This window comes from Thermobia domestica, chromosome 9, assembly GCF_964235325.1.
Source record: "Thermobia domestica chromosome 9, izTheDome1.hap1.1, whole genome shotgun sequence".
Classification (NCBI taxonomy): domain Eukaryota; kingdom Metazoa; phylum Arthropoda; class Insecta; order Zygentoma; family Lepismatidae; genus Thermobia; species Thermobia domestica.
Genome location: NC_137462.1, coordinates 93,499,780 through 93,521,282, shown reverse-complemented (window position 1 = coordinate 93,521,282; position 21,503 = coordinate 93,499,780). Strand labels below are relative to the sequence as shown.

General features: G+C 36.2%; 1 protein-coding gene across 2 annotated transcripts in view; it reads right to left on the bottom strand.

Annotated features, from left to right (window-relative positions):
• LOC145694863 (P2X purinoceptor 4-like) overlaps positions 1 to 21,503 on the bottom strand; it is a 71,999-nt gene that overhangs the window by 14,104 nt on the left and 36,392 nt on the right. The window contains exons 5-9 of one of the 2 annotated variants that reach the window (XM_081771564.1): positions 20,101 to 20,196; positions 14,068 to 14,209; positions 7,707 to 7,840; positions 4,132 to 4,279; positions 541 to 642 (exon numbers count right to left, since the gene is read on the bottom strand). In XM_081771564.1, coding sequence (XP_081627690.1) covers positions 541 to 642; positions 4,132 to 4,279; positions 7,707 to 7,840; positions 14,068 to 14,209; positions 20,101 to 20,196 — 622 coding nt within the window. The remainder of the gene's footprint in view (positions 1 to 540; positions 643 to 4,131; positions 4,280 to 7,706; positions 7,841 to 14,067; positions 14,210 to 20,100; positions 20,197 to 21,503) is intronic. The other variant, XM_081771565.1, reaches the window with a different exon arrangement.

Sequence of the window (21,503 nt, the reverse complement as noted above, 5' to 3'; positions counted from 1 at the left end):
TTGAATGTACTTATACGTATTAGATAGAATGGATACTACGACGACGACGACGACGACGCTACTACTACTACTACTACTATTACTAAATAATAATAATAATAATAATAATAATAATAATAATAATAATAATAATAATAATATAATAATAATAATAATAATAATAATAATAATAATAATAATAATAATGATGATGATGATGATGTTTCGTGTTCCAACTCAATCTTCTATATTTCAAATGAATGAAAATTACTGTTTCGACGTGAATATTGAAAGGCCTACATAATAAATCTGTTTCATATTAGTTCAAACTGCCAAAACGATCATAGTAACATAAATAAAACATAACTGACCAAAGTACCAAATATATTGTATATTAATAAAACGTGATGTTACACTACCGAAACGGTTACGCAAGTATTATTAATATATAATTGATCCTTTAGTCAGTTTTGTTTTATAATACTGTCGAATATTTCCCAAGCTATAATGAACAAGATAACAGCAAGCATATACTTTTCTTGAAAACTAAAATCTACGTACTTCAAACGCATCCTCTCCTTTCACATCGACATACTTAAACCGTCTGTAGTAATTTCGAGCCTTCATACAATACAAGACTACAACATCACAGACAATAGTTGACTGAAATAAAAACAAAAAGTTTTACTTCATAACTAGCACTAAGTTAGATATTACTACACACTACGAAAAGACTTACCTGATACGTCCCACCTTTCTCAAGTGGGACATATCAGGTAACTCTTTTCGTAGTAATTACAATATGCGTCAATTGCAAACTGCAACATATTGCTATATATTAATATTGAATTTACTTCAGTATGCGTCCTTATATGAAGTTACGAAACGATTTCGATAGGACCTCCTACACACCTAAACGATACTGGTAAAGTTTCAAGTGATTACAGTTAGTGCCATGAAATATGAAGTGGATTAACAGTTAAAGTTTTGATTTAACCGAAGATGATATGAGATCATATCGAAACCGTTAAGTAATTTAATAAAATGATGTATTCTGAGAAAAGACACATATTGTTTAATTAAGCGCCAAATTATTTTGGTAAGGATTATTGAAATATTATTGAAATTATTGAAATATTAGAATCGCAAGAAAGAAAGAAAAAAAAAACACACACAAGATACGCTGTTATTTGATCATACGTCTGGGATCAAACCTGGAACCCTCGCACTAGAGCGCCTCAACAATGAACCACTGTGTTAGACAAATTTAATATTTATAAGAAGCTACATAACATTATAAAAAGAAATTACTGCATTATACAATTTCACAAGGAGAAAAACTCCAATGTTCTATTCGAGTCCATGTACCCTTTTATACAATACGACCATACCATAGATCAGCATGTATGTATTTTATAACTTTGTTTCTTGTGTTAGTAACTTTGAAAACAATGCATAGATTTCACGGTCTTAACTATAATACAGAAAAACAAAATTTCATTTCTAATTGATCAATTCATTAACAAGAAAAAAACATCACAGTGAGAATTATCAAAGAGAGAGAAGAAAAAGTTTTATTAATTTCAAATACAAAATTTATTAAAGAAAGACTTCGCTTAACTTATACAATGCATGTTTTAGGTACTACGTTTAGTTTGTAAAATTGTCGTGATCAAACAACTTTATGTTCATTTAATGTTTGTATACTTCTTCCTGGGCCAGATTTTCTTTTCTTCTTATTCTTCTTGCTATAATTGGACCTTGTTACTAAACACTGAACTTTATCGCACCATACCGAACCAGATCAGAAATATGACATAATACTTAAGTACACTAAGTTCACATCCGGCCAGTAGTTACCGAAAAATTAAGTACCCTCACCTCACACAGAAACGAATCTTGACTAAAAAGTAACGGGTCTGGCAAGTGGCAGCCCTGTCAGTAGTTTACGTAGAGCAATAGGGAACTCATGCCCGCAGAACAACCTTGAACATTTGAGATGGGAATTATATACATAAGTTGCCACTCTCAGTTGACTTCCGTCTGTAAGCAACGATTGAAGAGGCAGGTTTTCAATTGTGTTGCCACATGGCAATGTGTAAATTAAGCAGCGCATTAACTTGAAATTCGTTGTGAAATTAAAGAAGTCACCGAGTGAGTGTGTAAAACTATTGCAGGATGCGTATGGTGATAATACGATGTCACCAACGCGAGTATTTGAGTGGCACAAACGCTTCAGCGAAGGACGCGAAACCGTTGATGATGAAAGATCGCGTCGTCTTGTCACAGCAACAATAGAGAAAAAAGTGACAAAAGTGACTGACACTGTCCAGAAAGATCGCAGACTCAGCCCGCAATTCTGCACAATAATTTGCGATAAAATGGTACCAACCATCTCACGCAGGAGTAAGGAGGACTTTCGGAAGCATGTGTGCAGTGACATAATGGAATGCCTGGAAGCAGAATGGCTTGCTAAGGAAAATTGTCACTGATGACAAAATGTGGATTTTTCAATATGATACTGAAACGAAGAGACAATCCATACACTGGAAAACTCCCTTATCACCACCAATGAAAAAGGCACGCAAGAGTAAATCGAACGTGAAGGTTATACTCATTGTATTCTTTGATATCAATAGCTTGCTCTAAATGAATGGGTACTATCAGGCAGACAGTGAGTAAGCAGTATTATCAGCAGGTTTTAGCGACGCTGAGAAAACGCTTGAGAAAGAGAAGGTCCCTCTTGTGGAAGAACAATGAATGGCTTGTGCATCATGACAATGCTCCTTCGCATATTGCTTTGAACGTTAAGCAGTTTCTGACAGGTAAGAAGACTCCGGTGTTGGAACACTCATCTTATTCGTCAGATTTGGCACCATGTGATTTTTTTTTTCCTGAAAATGAAATCCGCCATCAAAGGAACTCATTTTCAGACATTGGAAGAGGTGAAGCAGAAAACGGCAGCGGTACTCACGACGGTAATGATACCTGAAGATTTCCACAACTGCTTCCAACAATTGAAACTTCGTATGCAAAAGTGTACAGTGAAGGGAGGGAGTATGTTGAAAGGGATTACTTTTAATTTGTAAGTTTGTGACAATAAACCGTACTTTTGGCACTAGTCCCGTTATTTTTTAAAGCTAAATCTCGTACAGCTGGAGTGAAAATATAAACTCACGAATGCTTATGCCGGGAGCTAAAATTGTTATTCTTAACTTGAAAATCAAACATGATTAGTATAACCATAACGGTCTACTCCTAAGTCTCTACCTTACACTCACTCATAAAATATCTTAGAAATTGAAAGTACACGAAAAAGTCTTATAATATCGATTCAATTAATTAGTTAATTAACAACTTCTTTAATTCTGCAAACTCCACCAAATTAATATGTCTACCGCTATTAATTATGAGTAGAGGCACGAGTTTATCGCAATGCACGATAAAACGACATGTGTCAGAATTAAGTAATTTTCAGTTTGTTGACATTTTATGGTATTTTGTGTGTATCCTTGATTTCCTTTGCGCGATAAAACGGGAAATTGCCAGTTTTGCGCTAAAATTTAAAAATACGTTTGCATTAATTTAAAAACGGCAGTTTTCCGCGGACGGAATGGTAGAACGTGGCATGAACGGTGCATTTTGGGTGATTCGGACACGGCTATATAAAACATATTGCGCGTTAGCTATCACCATCGCAAACTTCCCTACTCATAGTAAGTTTAATTACTGATTTTCCTTCAGTTTGATTTAAAAAATATATAATTTTGTATAAGTGAAATTTACAATGTTAAGTGAAATATTCTGTGTATTTTGTTTTTAGGAAATCAATAGTTTATTTCCGTAGTGATCTATGAATAAAAGGAACAATTGTAAAAATGTCAGGGAATACCTTTTCCACAGTAACTACAAAATGCAAAACTTTATTTGGAAAATGCGACAAAACGCGAAATATGAAAAACGAAACGCGAAGTTTTCAAATTCTTAGTGCGAAAAACTCGTGCACCTAATTATGAGCTACGTACTCTCCCACTACAAACAGCATTAAGCATCCTTTGATTAGTTTCTGTATTCAACATAAATGTTTATGTCTATAATAGCAAGGGGAGAAAATGTTAAATAAATAAATAAATACCTTATACTATTACTTACAATTCCTAGAAGTCCTATTCCAGCGCCTATATTAAGCAATGTAGGAATGGGATCAAATTTTCGAGCCTGTCCTTGGACATCAATTATAAATTTTATACCGTACGCTTTAATTAACGTTCGTCTTCCGAATTCATGATGCTCAGCATACCTAAAGAACACATATAAACATACATATTTAATAACAAGTACATATATATTCAATACCACACTTGTACCTTCAAACTTTGACTTACTGACTTTTCTAACATTTATAAATTTTAGCTTCTACCAATCAATAACTACCGAGGAAGGAACAGAAGTGTCGAATTTGTTTTCACTTGCATTTCTTCTCACAACAATAACACATTATTTCATCTTTTTTAATAGCTGAATGATGGATATACTCGTCTCTCCTTAGGTGTGAGTTCGCTTCTAAATAAGTTCTGCTATATTGATCCAACTATTACGGAAGCTCCTGCATGTAAATCTAAAAATAACAGGGCATCGCGTCAATCTGGAACTTTCTTAGACTACAAATCTGGACCATAACCGTACAGGCAAACAAAATGAATGTAGATATGATATATACATGACCTGGCTGACTCCTTTCAACATTGCTTCCCCGAAATAAATTCGCACTAAAAGTTGTGTCCTTTCAACATTGCTTCCTCGAACTAAATTCGCACTAAAAGTTGTGATTGGTCAAACATATTACAAGAATACTTTAAATTGGGGTAGAAGCAATTAGTCGCTTGAATGGAAAGATGGAGGTGGTGAATAAATACATACCGGGTGGTAAGATAATATATTAACAAACTGAAGGAGGTAGTAGTAGATATGAAATTGAGCAAAAAAAAAAGGTCGACTAAAGATAAAAACGCGGCACCGTTTTGAATAAGAGACATTGAAAAAGTGCCGAAGATGCTGATATAATGTTGAATATCTCACGAACGTAGAAATATATCGATGTCGGGTCAAAAGATTACATAGAAAGCCTCACTCAAAATACGCAATGACGTACAGATGGGAGCAGAGCGGTCGCCGCGCAACAGGAATATTCAAAGACAAGGTGAAATCCGCAACGAAATATAGGTGCCAGACATAAAAATGTAACAAAGAGCGTCACAATGAACTCTACAAACAGCAACAATGTACGAATAACACAAACATGAGCCCTAACAAACGCGCAAAGAGGAACTCCAAGGACAACCCAAAATCAAACGGGAGACAGCCAGGGATGGAGATTCCCAAAATCAAACAGACGCAGAAAGTGGGATCCGTCATATCACCGAGACACCACTTGTGAATAACCAATATAAACACTAGGAGCCATAGAACACTGGCAAACCAGAATGTATAGCTATCGTCAAACACACAAAAATGTTCCTTCGGATTGGGATATGATAGCAGATGTAAGCATACGGCTATGGACTCCGGCGACAGGAACAATATGGGACACAGAACGTATCGAAACACTGTGATATAGATAAGGTTGGAGGTAGGCATATAAATACAGCACATCACAAACTGCGATGTTACACTGATTAATGAAAAAGAGAATACTGACCTGCAGATATCACAGCAAATATTCCAAGTGTTTTTCACCAGAGACTGGTGTACACGTTCGAAGATTCTAACTTGTGTTCGAACAGTTCCATACCTCCAGAATATGCGTTGGTGTAGATAAAGTGCGAGGAAGTCCATCGTGCATTAGCCATATAAGTCATAGTACGTTCATGAGCGTCTTCTTCAGAAGTACTCGTAATGTGACTCGGATTCGTTAGTGATGCAGTACCTCTAACTTGAAGACGGTGCAGCTTTCGACCCATATTCATTAGACTTTTTTTTTCTTAATTTCATGTCTACTACGAGCTCTTTTAGTTTGTCGGTGTATTATCTCATCATCCTGTGTACGTGTTTAGTGGAAGTGTTTCTTAAATTATTTTTTAAACAACGTTTAATTGAAACAATATTTATTTATTCACCAATCAATCAAAATAAGAGTATAAGATCACTCACTTGTAACACCACAGAAACTCTGGTATCTTCGAACATACAATGTAATTTTTCAGGAGTTTTTAAATATTTATTTATACTTTGAAACTATTTCTATACACAAAAAAAGAAGTCCTGTGTAAGTAAATGACTGACTGATGAACGGCATGGCCAAACCGCTTACGCTAGAAACTTGAAATTTGCAGTGCATAACATTTGTGATGTAAGATATCATCAAGGAAGAAATTCTGGAAATATGACGAGGAAGGAGGGAATAGGGGGGCGGAAGTTATTATATTAAAATGTCCACATCTCGGAATCTCTGATAGTTATAGATATGAAATTTGGCACATAGACCTCTGCTTTAAAAGAATTAAACATGTGCTTAAGAGAATGTTTTCCATTTTTTTTTTTTTTAATTTGACCTAGAAGAGAATAAAAGATGCGAATGAAAAAGGGGTGGGTACCCATATCTTGAAATCTTTTATTCCAAAAGGTCAAAAAGAAAAGAGGGCATTTTAGGTATTCGATATCTGCAATGCCTTTGATATTGTGCCTCACAGGGCAATAAAACGAGTATTGGAGTAAAGGGCAATTGATAAACTCTGTTCGATTAGTTGGTACTTTGTATAAAGGAAACAACATCATAATTGAAGATCATGGGCTAAACTTGCCAATAAAGCGAAGAGTGAAACAAGATCATCTGACTTTATTCCTTTTTAATATCTTGATGAACGAACTCTTGATACGACTGGAGGTGGCTAAAGGAGGATTTGATATTGATCAACGATAGGCGACTGACAAAGCCTACTTTAGAAATCTTCCACAGTGCATAATGCACCTTAAAGCTGTTTTAGAAAATTATAAGCTAGAAGAAGATCGCCCTATGCAGACAGCTTTCTCTGAGCGTATGAGTCCCCAAAACAGCTTTAAGATGTATTACGGACTACGGAAGAGTTCTTACGATGAACTTCTGCTAGAAGATCGTCCGTAAGGAGACGATTTTCTCCTAGCGTACATGTCCCCAAAACAGCTTTAAGATACATTACAGACTGCGGATGAGTTCTTGAGCCGGTGTGCAAGTAAATGCCTTGCCTTCCAAATTATCTCCACTAGGAAGGCTCGGTACTGTACCAATCTAGAAGTCTGTATCGGCCCTGTGAAAGTAAAGATCATTGGAGTGAACGAAAGGTTTAGATACCTTGGTTGAATCTTTACAATTAAAGATGGTAAGTACGTCCACCCAACGGAGAAGTATATGACCTTTCTGCTGGATACATAATGGCGCTTGCGCCTTTAACCAAGGCAGGAGATACATATTATGCGTTTTTTCTTCTGAGTTTTTAAAACATTTTTTTTTTAATATTTTTCCTGGAAGAGAAGGAAAAGGATTACTACGATGCTCATACGAGATGTTTGAATTTCAAGCGAAACTTGGAATTCAAATGAATTCTATATCAAAGACACAAGAAAAAACGCAAAATATGGTCTTCAGTAACAAGTGGAAGAATTTGCTTGTAAATACTACAATTTACTCAAGCGATCTATAAAAGTACATTCGATTCTATCATCCTATAACCTGATTTTATTTTTATTCTTACCTGAAATTCCATCCTACAGAAGCAATACTTGCAGGGTCATCCAAGCGGTAAAAGCTGTACTTGGGAAGACAGTACTTCATGAAATCCCAATCAAGGTCACAAAACCAATCAATGTTGATTAATATTATTCCTCCCTAACAAAAACAATTAGCCAATTAATTCTACTTATGCTCGGCTGGTTAAAAGCACAAGTTCATTCATAAACAATATTGGTACTCTTTCTGAATAATAAAAAAGTACTTGGACAACAAAATACTACACTATAACAGGTGGTTACACAATAAATCAGGATTTTTTTTATTCGGATCTCATTTCACCAACTTTCAGTATCATTACGCAAACTGGGGCTTCTGTTTGCTTAGAAATAAATGTCCAATATTCCTTTTGATTTGGGTATGAAGGGGATGTGGTTATTTCCCACTAGAGGAATTCGAGGTTTGACGTTTCACTCCAGCAGATGGTGAGTGCTAAGATTTTCAGATTGTTAGTTTTGTTTTTCTTAGTTTACATTCAATATTGAAAACGAAAGTGGTTTACTTCAATCTTGTTGGATGTTTTCAACTTTCTGTATGTGTTAAGAAGGAATCAATAACAAGAAGTGAAATAAAATACTTGACTTCAAGTAAAAAGAAAAAAATGAGATTTTGTTCAAGTATTTTAACTTACAACTGGGTGAAATAGCAATGAAACGTAATGTTTTTCCTCCAAAGTGCAGGAAGAACACAAAAGTGGACATGGGCGAACCAGTATGTTCAACAAAGTACAGTACTAAGACCAGAAAGAATATTTAAGAATGTTAAATTAAGTAAGAGAAAGATAACTGTTAAGAACATCAGTTGTTTGTTGAGTCTGGTGGGATGTAAAATCGGTATAAGAGCAGTTTGGAGATGATTACATGGCTTTGATCTCGTGCCCCCCCCCCCCCAAAAAAAAAAAAAAACATTACACAGTTATAAAGAAGAAACATAGAGGCTTAGATGGAAGAAAGTAGAAACGCTTTCAGTCTTGACTGGAAGATCAATCGGAAAACGACCATTAGGAAGACCAAGGCGCAGATGGAGAACAATATTAAGATGGATCTCGGAGAAATAGGTATACAAACTAAAAACTGGATCCAGTTGGCTAAGGATAGAAGTCGGTGGAGAGCATTTGTGAATGCGGCATTGATCCTCCGGGTTCCATAGGCCATACGAGTTTTATATATTTTCACTCACTCACTGCAACCCACGCCCCGCCCATCTCAGACGTCTCGTTGTATTATCCGCAAAATATTCAATGACCTCTAGCTATTGTGAAGTCTCTATTGTAGCAGCGCCACTTACGATTTTGTTTGTGAGGATGGGGCACGACCTTCAAACATAAGTGAAATTTCAAGTTTTTTATTGATTATAAATCTCAAACTCAGGGAGGAGAGGAACAATTCTACTTCTGAAGCCTCAAATGACGCCACTACTCTATTGTGTAACCTAAATTCACATATTTGTTTATGTCTGTCGTATAAGGTGAACTCAACAAAGGAAAAAAAAAAAAAAACGGATTCCATTACCTTTTGACTTCCTATTTTTTTTTACCGTATCAATTAAAGGATACAGGAGACAAACCTAGGTTCTTCTTGTTCACCTCAACCATAGGTTGGTGGGCAACATGGAAATTTTAAAACTTTTCTCTCGCTTGAGAGAGCTGTTTTATACTTTGATAAGCTCTCTTCTTCGTAATTGCATCTAGATATTCGACCCTTGGTCTTCCTCTTCCTGGTTTTCCTTCTGTCTTTTCCTCTATCAGCACGGTGATCCAATAGGAGTGCCGAATAAGGTGGCCAAGCATGCTGTTTCTTCTTTTTCCTATTATCTTCATGATCTGTCGTCCTTCATTAGCTTCCTTTAGTACGTCTTCATTACTTTTCTTTTCTATCCATGATATGCGCAGCATTCGTCGCTAACACCACATTTCAAATGCTTTCAACTTGGATATTTCAGCTTTTCTTAATGTCCACGTCTTTGATCCGTAAAGCGCTACGCTCCATACCAGTGTCTTAATAAATCATTTACGAGCGTCCAGTGACACATTTCTTGATGTTAGTAGCCCTCTTTTCCTATTGAATGCTTGTTTAGCCTGCGCTATTCTGGAACTTGCGTCTTTTTCACTTCTTCCGTCTGACAAATACGGGAACGTCTTAACGTCTTCGATTTTCTCTTCATCTAGCCATATGTTTGCCTCTTCCTGTCCTGCTCTTGTGCACTTTATCACTTTGGTTTTCGTCTTATTTATCTTCATTTTGCATGTTTTTCCAGTTGGTCGCTCAGGTTTGAAAGTGCTTCCTGCAAGTCCTTTTCGTTCTCCGCTATCAATGCTATGGTATCAGCAAATCTTATTGTGCTGAAAACCTGGCCATTTACTTTTACGCCTTTCTCGTTTTTATGAAAGAATTCTTTCAGAGCTTCTTCTATATAAACATTGAACAGGAGAGGTGAAAGTCCACATCCTTGCCTCACTCCCTTTACTTGTTCTTGCTTCCTTTTGGTCTCTTCCTATAACAGCTGTCTGGTTCCTATAAAGTTGGTGTATTATTCTTCTGTCTCTGTAATCCACTTTCAGATTCTTCAACGCTCTCTGATCATGATACTCCAATTTACGTTGTCAAAAGCTTTCTTTATATCTACAAATGCTATCACAATTGGTTTGTTTATTCTGATGTGCTGTTCCATGATCAACCGTAGACTCAGTATTGCTTCCCTTGTTCCCCTTTTCCTCCTGAATCCAAACTGGTCCTCCGATAGCCGTTCTTCGATTTTCCCTTCCGTTCATTGTGCGATAATTTTGCACAGTATTTTTGATGCATGGGAAAGGAAACTTAACGTTCTGTATTCTTTGCATTTTCGTGCGCCTTTTCTCTTCGGGATAGGTACCAATAAGCTTTTCTCGAAGTCTCTTGGTATTTTTCCCGAAATGTAAATTTCATTAATAAGATTAAATAGTTTCTTCTTTCTTGCTATTCCGAGATTCTTAATCACTTCCGTTGGTATTTGGTCTATTCCTGGGGCTTTACCATGTTGTATTTTCTCCAAAGCATTGTCAAATTCGCACTGTAAACTTGAAAGTCCTCATTCATTTTCATCAACGTCTTCTTCCTTCTCTATCTGTTCTTCGTTCACTCTATCTCCTTTGTAGAGTTCTTCAATGTATTCCTTCCATCTTCTTGTTATCTGCTCCTCTTCTATTAGCGGTGTTCCGTCCTTGTCTATGACTATGTCTGTGCGTTTCTTTTTCTCACCGAACTGTTTCCTAGCCTTTCTATATGCCGTTTCTGTATTGCCTTTGACTATATTTTCCTCAATTTCTTTGCCCAAGTTGTTTATCCAGTTTTCTCTGGCCTTCTTTACTTCTCTGTTGATGTGATTTCCGCAGCTTCTGTATTCCTCTTCTTTGTTTGTTATCTTGTACTGTCTTCTTTGCTCCATCATTTCCAATATTTCTGCTGTTATCCAGGGTTTATATTGGGTTCTCGTTTCTCTTCCTATGTGCTCGTCAGCAGCTTTTGTAATCCCTGCTTTCATGACTTCCCATTTCGAGTTGATGTGATCATCTGCTAAAGCTATCCTAGATGTCTCTTTGTCTGTCGCATTTGCAAATTCCCTTTTCATGTTCTTACCTCTTCTTAGCTTGATTGTGTTCCATCTTTTGATTGGTGCTACCACTTTTTTCCTCTTTAGTCGGAGTTCGCTCTTCATCAAAACTAAATTATGGCCTGAGTCAACGTCTGCTCCTGGGTAACTCTTACTGTTCTTCACTTGATTTCTAAATCCTTGTCGGACCAGTACATAGTCTATTTGGTATCTTTCTTTGTCTACTGGTCTTGTCCATGTGTATCTTCTTTTTAGTGGTTGTTCAAAGAGAGTGTTCGTTACAATTAGATTATGACTTTTGCAGAATTCAACTAATCGTGCACCTTTCGCATTTCTTTCTCCTAGGCCGAAATTCCCAGTTACATTCTCTTCTTTGACTTCGCCGACTACTGCGTTCCAGTCATCCATGATAATTAAATTGTCCTGGTCTTCAACTTTCATCAATACTTCTAATATTTGCTCACAGGTTTCTTCTACTTCCTCATCTGTATAGCTTGATGTAGGCATATATACTTGGATTATTGTCATATTCCTCGGTTCAGTTGATATCTTCAACATTACTATCCTTTCATTATATCTCCAGCTGCCTATAACTTTCTGTCCTATCTTCTTATTCAAGACAATACCAGGAATGTTTTTGCAAGATTTTATGAAATAAATATAATGGAAGAGACTTTGAACCAAAACGATGTCTATCATAATTTTATACGTCTTTGGATCGAAGCAGCAACCCCTCGTGCTACGAGTTGTATCACTGAGCCCTTGAGTTGAACGTTGGATATGTTGCCTATGTAACCGTTTGGACAAATTACATACATTAGAACTTATTTATGATTAATAATATTACTAAGAAGCTTTCTTGCATTTAATTGATTGATTAATGTTTAGCGTCCCTTTCAAGAATGAGGCTATACAAGACGTGGGCTTACAGCTTAACGTGTAATCCGAACCACATGAACTTTCACGGAAAAAAGAACCTGGATCTCCCGCGACAAAGACCCGTGCGCTAAACACATAGCCCCGAGAGAGCTCTTTCTTGCATTTATTTAAAGAAAAATTATTTTCTTCTTCTTCACTAAAGAAATGATATCGTTCTACGACGTCACACTAGACCTTTTCTCTACGCCTTCTTATTGATACACACAAAACTTCGCAACGTCCTGTCTTCCTCAATTACTAAAACGTACCAATTGGACTGGACATATCTTGAGAAGAGATTGTCTTTTTCAAAACCCCATGGGAAGAAAGACAGAAAGAAAGCGAGTAGAAAGAAGAGTAATACAATTGATCGATGATTTAAAAAAATTGAAGAATATATTGGGAGTTGAAAGAGGAAGTTGAATATCGAGAAACGTGGAAGAAATATTTTGAGACCCGAACCTAAGGAAAGGAAAGGAAGAAAGAAAGCAAGGAAAAAAAACAAAAAAAAAAAAAAAACTATTAGTCACAGGACCTGCAGACAGACAGAACATTTAATAATATTACCTACCCACAAACACCCGATTTAAAATTCAACATTGAAAGCTTTGGTAAAACGCTGCTGGCAAAACTACTGAGGCTCAAGATCTTAAAGGTGCAGATTAAAAAATCTGTACAAGGCATGTTCCACGTATCCAATGAGGAACAGAATTTAAGCAATATTTTTCCACGATTGAATTATATATTGCGAATGAGTAAATTAGAAGAGACAGATGTAAAATTTGTTGACTGATTACATAAGAGATTTTGAGGTACAGATTTTAATTTTTCTCAGCATAAGTATGTTTAGTAATGAAATAACTAGGCAGAGATTTCATATTTGTACGTGGAAGATATTAAGGTATCAAGATACAGTGTAAATTTCGTTATTTTAGTTCCTCTGATTACGTTTACTACTAAAGTGAAATGAAAGACAGGTTAAACCAATGAGCAGGGGCGTCATTTAGGGGGGCAGGGAGGGGCAATTGCTCCCCCTCTTGAGTTTGAGATTTCTATAGATTTTATCAATAAAATAGTAGTAAATCAGTGAAATACGCGAAATTTTACTCATATCAAGGGATTTTGCCCCTTCCCCCCAAGCAAAATCTGAAATGACGCTCCTGCCAATGAGACTTCAAGAAATGTTTCATTAATTATTTATCAGTTGCTAGTTTTATATGATGCCGGTTAGTGCATAGAAAGAAAAGTACATACATACAAGGGAAATTTCGTTGAAATACTATAGCAATTACATGAATTATGATATACACAAGAAGTTAATCTATGGAATATACTTCTAGAAGCAGCGTTAGTTTCCTGAAGGGTTGAGTTGATTTTGAGTTTAACGTCTCTTTCAACAGCGAGGCTATATGAGACGGGACCTACTGATTAACGTGGAAACCGAACCACATGAGCTCCCATCGGGAATCGAACGCCAGTCTCCCACGCCAAAGGCGCGTACGCTAACCGCTTAGTCACGGTTCCTGAAAGGATCTCTGATGTGGATTGCAATAAAGTTTCGCCGAACTGTTTGTAGTTGAATTATAATTTGGGTGTTTTTGGGGTTTAATAAATAAAAACTGAATAGTTTTAATAAATACTGAAAATGCATCCTTTTGAATGAAGTTGCAATTGCTGTCTTCCTTGTTCAAGAGTTAGCAGATATGGCATTAATTTATTAGCAACTTTGCTCCAAGACAAGAAACTTTTAGTTGGCCACGATTGGTCTACTTCAACCTAGAAAAAACCAAGAAAAAATAAAACACAACAAAAACATCTACCTTAATTGCCATTTCTGAATAGTTGCCTCCTGCTTCAGTTACTATATCCTTCAATCGAAATATTGGGCAGTAAGGATAACGTCCTTTACTATATGTACAAGTTTTCAATAGTTCTGATGTTAAATTCTTCAAAATATTGTTTCTGAAATAGAAGTTATCACAGTTCAAAATAGCTGGAAATTCGAATCATCATGAGAGATTCAGTAAAACACAACAGGTATATAAGCTAAGAAATAAGATCTCTAGTATAAATGATCTATAATTGTGCCCTATAAGCTCGTAGTGTAAAACATTCATTGAAAATCGAACTCCGAGAACACAAAATAAAGGAAATAGAGATGAGGTTCGTGTCTTAGGCTTCCAAACTATGCTGTGCATGAATCTCGGGAGTATTATAGAACGGATATGTCCGTCTGTCGACAGGTATCAGAGCGTAAACGGTACGAGAAATCAAGAAGCTGTTTTTTTTTCAATTGATTCAACGTCTCAAGGTTACGTTTAATTTCTTCCTTTAACACTATTCAAACCGGAAATGGTAAAAAGCCATTATTTCCGGTTTGCCCCCAACGTTTATCGGCATAGAACAAAAAACGGTAAACGATAATGACAACTGACTATTTTTAATCGATTCAGCGTCTCAAGAAATCATATCACCACCATCCCCAACACTTATGAAATCGTAAGTGGTTTTAATTTACTAGTACTTCCAATTACTGATTTCCATAGCTACAACGGTAAATGATATCGGAAAACTATTTTTTGCAATCAATTCAGTGTCCCAAAAATATATTCCACCCCACTCTGTTAAACCGGAAGTGATACAAATCAACCATTTCTGGCTTCAACGTTGAACGTTATAGAACTAAACGGTAATAGATAGCGACAAGCAACTTTTTGCAATTGATTCAGCGCCACAAAGAGAACAAATAATCAGCACCCATAACATTCTACGAAAACCGGAAATACTGAAATTTGCGAGTGCTTCCGCTTTCAATACATAATTTCCATACACTGAAAACGGTAAGATATATCGAGAAGCGTTTTTTTTTTTTTAACAGAGACTCAGCATTTCAAGAATGAGTTCTGTCTCGACTTTCATCTATCTATTCAAACCGGAAGTGGCGAAATCTACGACTTTTCAGTTACAACACTGATCGCGAAATGGATAAGATGGAAAGAGAGAGCAATACGCAGTTTTTATAAGGATTCAGTCCGCAAGAATATTATACACCTCTGATTTTATTCCTTTACTGTAGCCGGAAGTGATAGATACCAATTAGTACTTCCGGTTTCAATATTAATGTCCACAAAACAAAAACAGTAAGAGATAACGAGTAATAGCTTTTAGAAATGATTCAGCGTCCGAGGAACAGATTCTATCTTTAATTCTATTAATCTATTGCAACCAGAAGTTATAGACATACTACGTCAAGTTTGAAATGTAATTTTTCTGAAAAAAAAAAAAAAAAAAAAAAATACCCATTTCACGAAGAAGAACGTTTTCGTGCCATACATAATCAGAGGATCAAACTGACATAATTAGAATAAACTATATTGTTTACCACAGTAATTTTAGTTTCTAAATAACACAATGATGTTTTGAGCTCTCATCTGGAGACTTATTCGCGGAGGATAAAAATAATAAAAACATTCAGGACAGTAAAAAGGAATAGATTCAGAAGAACAATGAAAGCGCTTCTCGTTGGTCTGCTGACCAGAAAGCGCGTATCTTTGGTGCACGAGGTCCCGAGTTTCATTCCTGACGGGAGAGCACTAAATGTGCTATGGTGATTCAGATCCCACTTAAACTGTAAGGTTCGTCCAATATAGCCTCTCTGTTCACAACAGACGTAAACTCAAATTAATCAAATTAAGATCAGAGCAGAAACACTTTCTCCTATATATTGCTAAACTTTACTAATGGCGTGACAAAGTAGTTTGCTGTGGAATAACGACGTTAGGTTATGCATTCGAGGTTGTCAATTCCACTTAACGTTTTTATTGTGCCAGTATTCAATGTATATTTTAATTACTGTCCGCCATTTGTTATTAAATCAATTTTTATCTAAGTTGAGTGTTAGTTATTCTGAATGAACAAATTTCAAAAATCAGTCTCTGTTGTTTCAATGTCCACTTCGTTGAAACCGATTTCGGAAAAGATTGAACATTCGTAACTTAAATGGCTATCGTGTATCCACTTTATCAAATTGGTATAATCAAGTATAAAAGACTCAAGTGTGTGTATATATATACAGTGTTGCAATTTGAGATCGAGACTGATTTCTTTCCTCAACATATGGCGGTGCTGTGCAAATGAGTTTTAGCGCAAACAAAAGAGGAATGTTTCATGAATAACTGATACCAATTGCATTGATTCTGACTGACAATTACATGTGTGGTGTGATGACTATAGACAGGTTTTCCTAAGTTGCGTCGTGATTCAATATGGAACAAAGAGCAAACATTCGTTTCTCCCGTGAGCGTGTATTGCGTGGCGCGGGTGTTTCAGAAAGGAACGGGAGTCAATTGAAGACAAACATGAAGATGCAAAGACAGTGAGAACATAGGAATTGGTGGAGAAAGTGGGGACACTGATCACAGAAGACTGAAATGTGACACTATAAATCCTTGCTGAGGAAATGCACGTGAATGAAGAAACTGTGTGGCGAATAACAACCCATGATTTCAACAAGAGGAAGGTCTGTGCACGTTTTGTGCCTCATTCTTTAAAAAACGACCAACAAAAGGACAAGGTTGATCACTGCAAAGAACTAATGCTACCACCAATAGGGACCCTAACTTCCTCCTGAATATCGTTAATGGGAATGAGATATGGGTTTTTCAATATGATCCGTCGATAAAACGTCAGAGTGTAAAGTGGAATTCTCCTAACTCTCTGCAAGCCAAAAGAGTGCGCCAATCAAAATCCAAAATCTTTTGTTCGTTGTTTTTACGATTGTAAGGGTATTGTGCATAAGGAATTTGTGCTTGCAGGACAGACATTTAATGCCTCATTTTACCTTGAAACACTGAAGCGGTTACTGCAACATATCATACATGTGAGACCGAGCATCGGGGTGATGTTCAGTAGCGCCTACTCCATGACAATACTCCAAGGCACAAGACAGAGAGACTGTGCAAGACTTTTTGTCCCAAAAGTGAATCTGTGTATTTTGTTCCACCTTCCCTATTTACCAGATCTGGCACTGTGCGATTTTTTTCTATTTGCTAAACACAAGTTTTCACTAAAAAGTTCGTACTTTTGATGACGGAACAACCATCAATAGGTCTACGACAACGGTTTTCAACAACATTCCACAAAAGGACTTCCAGCAATCTTTCTATGCACTGACGGACAGGGCGCAACGATGTAAATGTGCGAAAAATAATTTTTAATATGTATTTCCGGTATGTCGCGAATTCGACTCCTCCCTCAATCAGTGTACGAAATTGTTGGCGAGGGAAGCAACAACATACATATGCATAAGAAAATAGTGACTTATAGGGGATTTGTGAGGGAAAAACTTGAAGCGTGGGGGAATCCCCTTTCCGTAGGGCTTCTCACCTTCCTCTTTCTCGATGTATTTTTAAAAACTTTTTTGCAGCATACACATGCAGTACACGCTATTACTATGTGTGTATTATTGTATTTATCGTCCAAAACTGACAATATTATGTCTCTGTAACCACTGAATATTCGTAAGTGTTAAGACAGTTTTTATATTGCAAGTACTTATTTGTTTTATACTAGAGCAAAAGATGAAAACACATCGCAAAACCTCGTTGTTCTGCTACCGCAAAACTCCTCTCACTCACCGAAGTACACAAAGTGTCGATAGATAATACTAAAGCAAAAATGAGTTGACCGGTACGTCGCGAATTCGTTGAAATTGGCATCTGCGGCCATCGCCACACATCGGCTCGTAGAAGCACGAATAAGAAGAATGTCGCGGATTCATCCAAAAGGGGTTAAGAAATTGTGGTAAAAAGGTTTTTCTTTTATTATATATCTAGGTGCTGCGACTTCTTCCTGACTTTCCCTGACCTTTGGCAGGATATTCCCTGACTTTCATGACAGATGTCGGATGGGATGACGTTGATATATATATAAGGAATAAATAACGATGAATATTTATATATGAGAACATTTATTCTATAGAGACAATACAATTCTAATCAATTGCTCATAAGTACATTCCATTTACCTCCCATAAATAGGTATTATAATGGTTGGCTGAGCTGAAATTGATGTGCACTTAATGTAAGAAAAATGTATTTTATAAAATTTCCCTGATTTCTAGTGCTCTTCCCTGATCTGCACCATTTTCCCTTACTTTCCTGACTTCCCTGAGCATTAGGACTCCTGGAGATATAGCGCAAAATTATGATTAACTATTAAACTTTAATCTCTGTTTAGCTACAATACTGTCTAAAGACGAGAAACATAAAACAAGAGATCACATCCAGCTGAACAAAATGGAGTGCTTGAGAGTACATTTCTGAAGCGTAATTTTTCAAGACGATCTAAAAACAAATAAATAATAGAATGTACTGTATATGTTAAAAAAATGATTGCTACTTATCTTCCAACAGTGACACATATACTACTAATAAACAATACATTGAGTAATGATAGTATAAAAACATGAGTTGGCAAATCGTCACTTGCTTAACAACCAAATAAAAGAATACATAGCATGACCTCACTATTTTCAACAAATTACACTTCACATGGTGAACGTTAGCAATATATGGGGGAAAGTCTTTGTGTGCTGCACTTCTTAAGTTGAGTCTGTTCCTGATTACTACCACCATCCTTCCTTGAAAATAAGACCTAGCCAGAAGACAAGCCCTAGCACAATTTTTCAAACTGCTTGCAACATAACACCTAACCTCCAAAATAGGCTCCAGTAGTTGCAGAACCCCAAACAGGCGTCTTTAGACAATGAATGTGTACATATATTTGTATTTCTGTAAACAGATGAACCCTAATGTGTTTTTGGGCAAATATATACGAAGAGTGATCAGAAAGTAGGATTACAAAACCTGCAGTGAAACGTGTATGTATTATTTCATAAAACCAATACAGATACAGATACTACTACATGCATTACGTTATTTTTCGACATAGTTTCCATATTGGTTGAGGCATTTGTCGCATCGTGGGATGAATTTGAAGATTTCCTCCTGGTAAAAATCCTGTCCTTGCGTGTTCAGCCACGTTGTCACGAAGTGTTTCACCTCCTCGTCAGAAAGTGTTTCACTTCCTCCTAGGTGCTCCTTCAAGTGCGGGAACAGGTGAAAGTTGCTTGAACCAAGGGCTGGGCTTGTAGTTCAAATATGTTGATGCCGTTCTGAATCGGCCACTGCGTTCCTCGTTGGTCACGTTTTCTCTACTAGCTGCAAACTTTCGACACCATTCTACGACATGCTGACGAGACATTAGAGTCTCTCCGTAAGCTTCTACCATCTGCAGGTGAATTTCAGCCGCGATTACATGTTTCACCCACAGAAATCGACAAACTGAGCAGACTTCTTCGCGAGACCAGTTTCCAGACAAGTCGCCATTTGTGTTTACCTACAACTAGCGCCATAGGTGGCGGGTGACTGAAGCTCTGCACAGTTGCCAACTCCATGTATTACAACTACCGCACACTCCTCATTCCTCTATAACTGACAAAACTCGGGACATATCGGCTTTGTAATCTTAGTTTCTGATCGTTCAGCGTATATATAAAACCCTACTTTTTTTTTTTTTTTTTTTTTTTTTTTTTTTTTTTTTTTTTTTTTTTGTTACATGATCCTCTACTGCTAAATTTATATTACTTTAATTCCTAATTTTATTCTCTATGAACAAGACTCCAAAAGCCTGGAAGTGTAAGGTTTGTTCAGGAATTAAAATTTGAACAGTGCGATGATTGGTAATATTCCTAAACACCCAACGGTATGGAAACGAGAATAAACTACATTCCTTTTTTTATTGACTACATTCGGTATTTAGAAATTTTAAAACAAAATTATCATTACATTTACCTTCTGTAACGTTCTCCAAATGAAGGAAATCCGATTGTATTTTTAATAAATACTGTATACTCTCCAGAATGTTCCAAGATTCCTTTATCATTTCCTCTGTAATAAATTTAAAATCACAATGAAAAAATGAATGAGCAACAATATTTTATATAGAATAAAACAAACTAACTCACTTTTTGAATTATATAAAATAATAATAATAATAATAATAATAATTTCCACGATACCTCCCCGAGATAACACCAGTAAGTTTAGCAATGAAGAAAAAAAAATCATAATTCAAGCACAACATTTTAAATCTGAAACTAATAGGATTTATGAACTGGAGTTCTTAAACAAATATTTAATAGGAGTTACATACCGATAATTACTGCGCATTGAAAACCATCTTTAAATCAACCGAAAATAGGATTTTAACTTTAACTACTACTGATAATAATAATAATAATAATAATAATAATAATAATAATAATAATAATAATAATAATAATAAAAACTGAAGAGAGTCACTTCTAAGACAAAAAACTGCATATCATAGACCTTTCTTTCGTAATAGAACGATCCTCTGTCGATCTATAGTTAAAGTTCAATGATAAATGTTCACTTGAAAATATGATGTTTCCCTTTACGTGATTTTTTTTTGGTTTTCACGAACCAAAACCAATATACTGCGACCAGCAAACCATATTACTAAAAACTGACCGTAGAATTGATGATAAGGAAATCTTGTGCACTTTGAATTGCAATGAATTTCATTGCATCTAGAATAAATTGAAGCTCCTGGAAAACATTTCGAGATGCAGCATCCCAGTTTCATTTTCGGAAACTAACTCACTAATAAAAACAAGAATTTAGCAGGACACTTTTTTACTATTAATATTATTATTATTATGCCTTTCTATCTTTTCACAGTTGTTCCAATCTCTGTTAATGAGTTCATAAATGACACGTCCGTGAACTTGCCCCCACCCCACTTTGAGCATTAATGATAAAATTAGTGTCAATCGTTAGTGCATTGTCAGTGCTTCTTAGTGCACCTACTCCTAACATTAGTGCTTAATTAGTGTAGGAGCTAAAAGTAAAAAACCTTTGGGGGGCCAAGTTCACGCTGCCCCCCACTTCAAGCACTAACGAAATAACTAGTGTCATTCGTTAGTGCATCGTTAGTGCTTCCTAGTGCACCAACCCGTGACGTTAGTGCTTCATTAGTGTAGGCTCTAGAGCCAGAACAATGGTACACGCTGCACCCCCCACTTCAAGCAATAAGGAAAGGAATAGTGCCGTTCCTTAGTGCATTGTTAGTGCTTCTAGAAAATACTAAAAGTTTCGTTAGTGTTCCACTATTATTGTAGATATAGCCAATTATAAGTCACGAAACTCCTATAAGAAATGCATGGGGAATT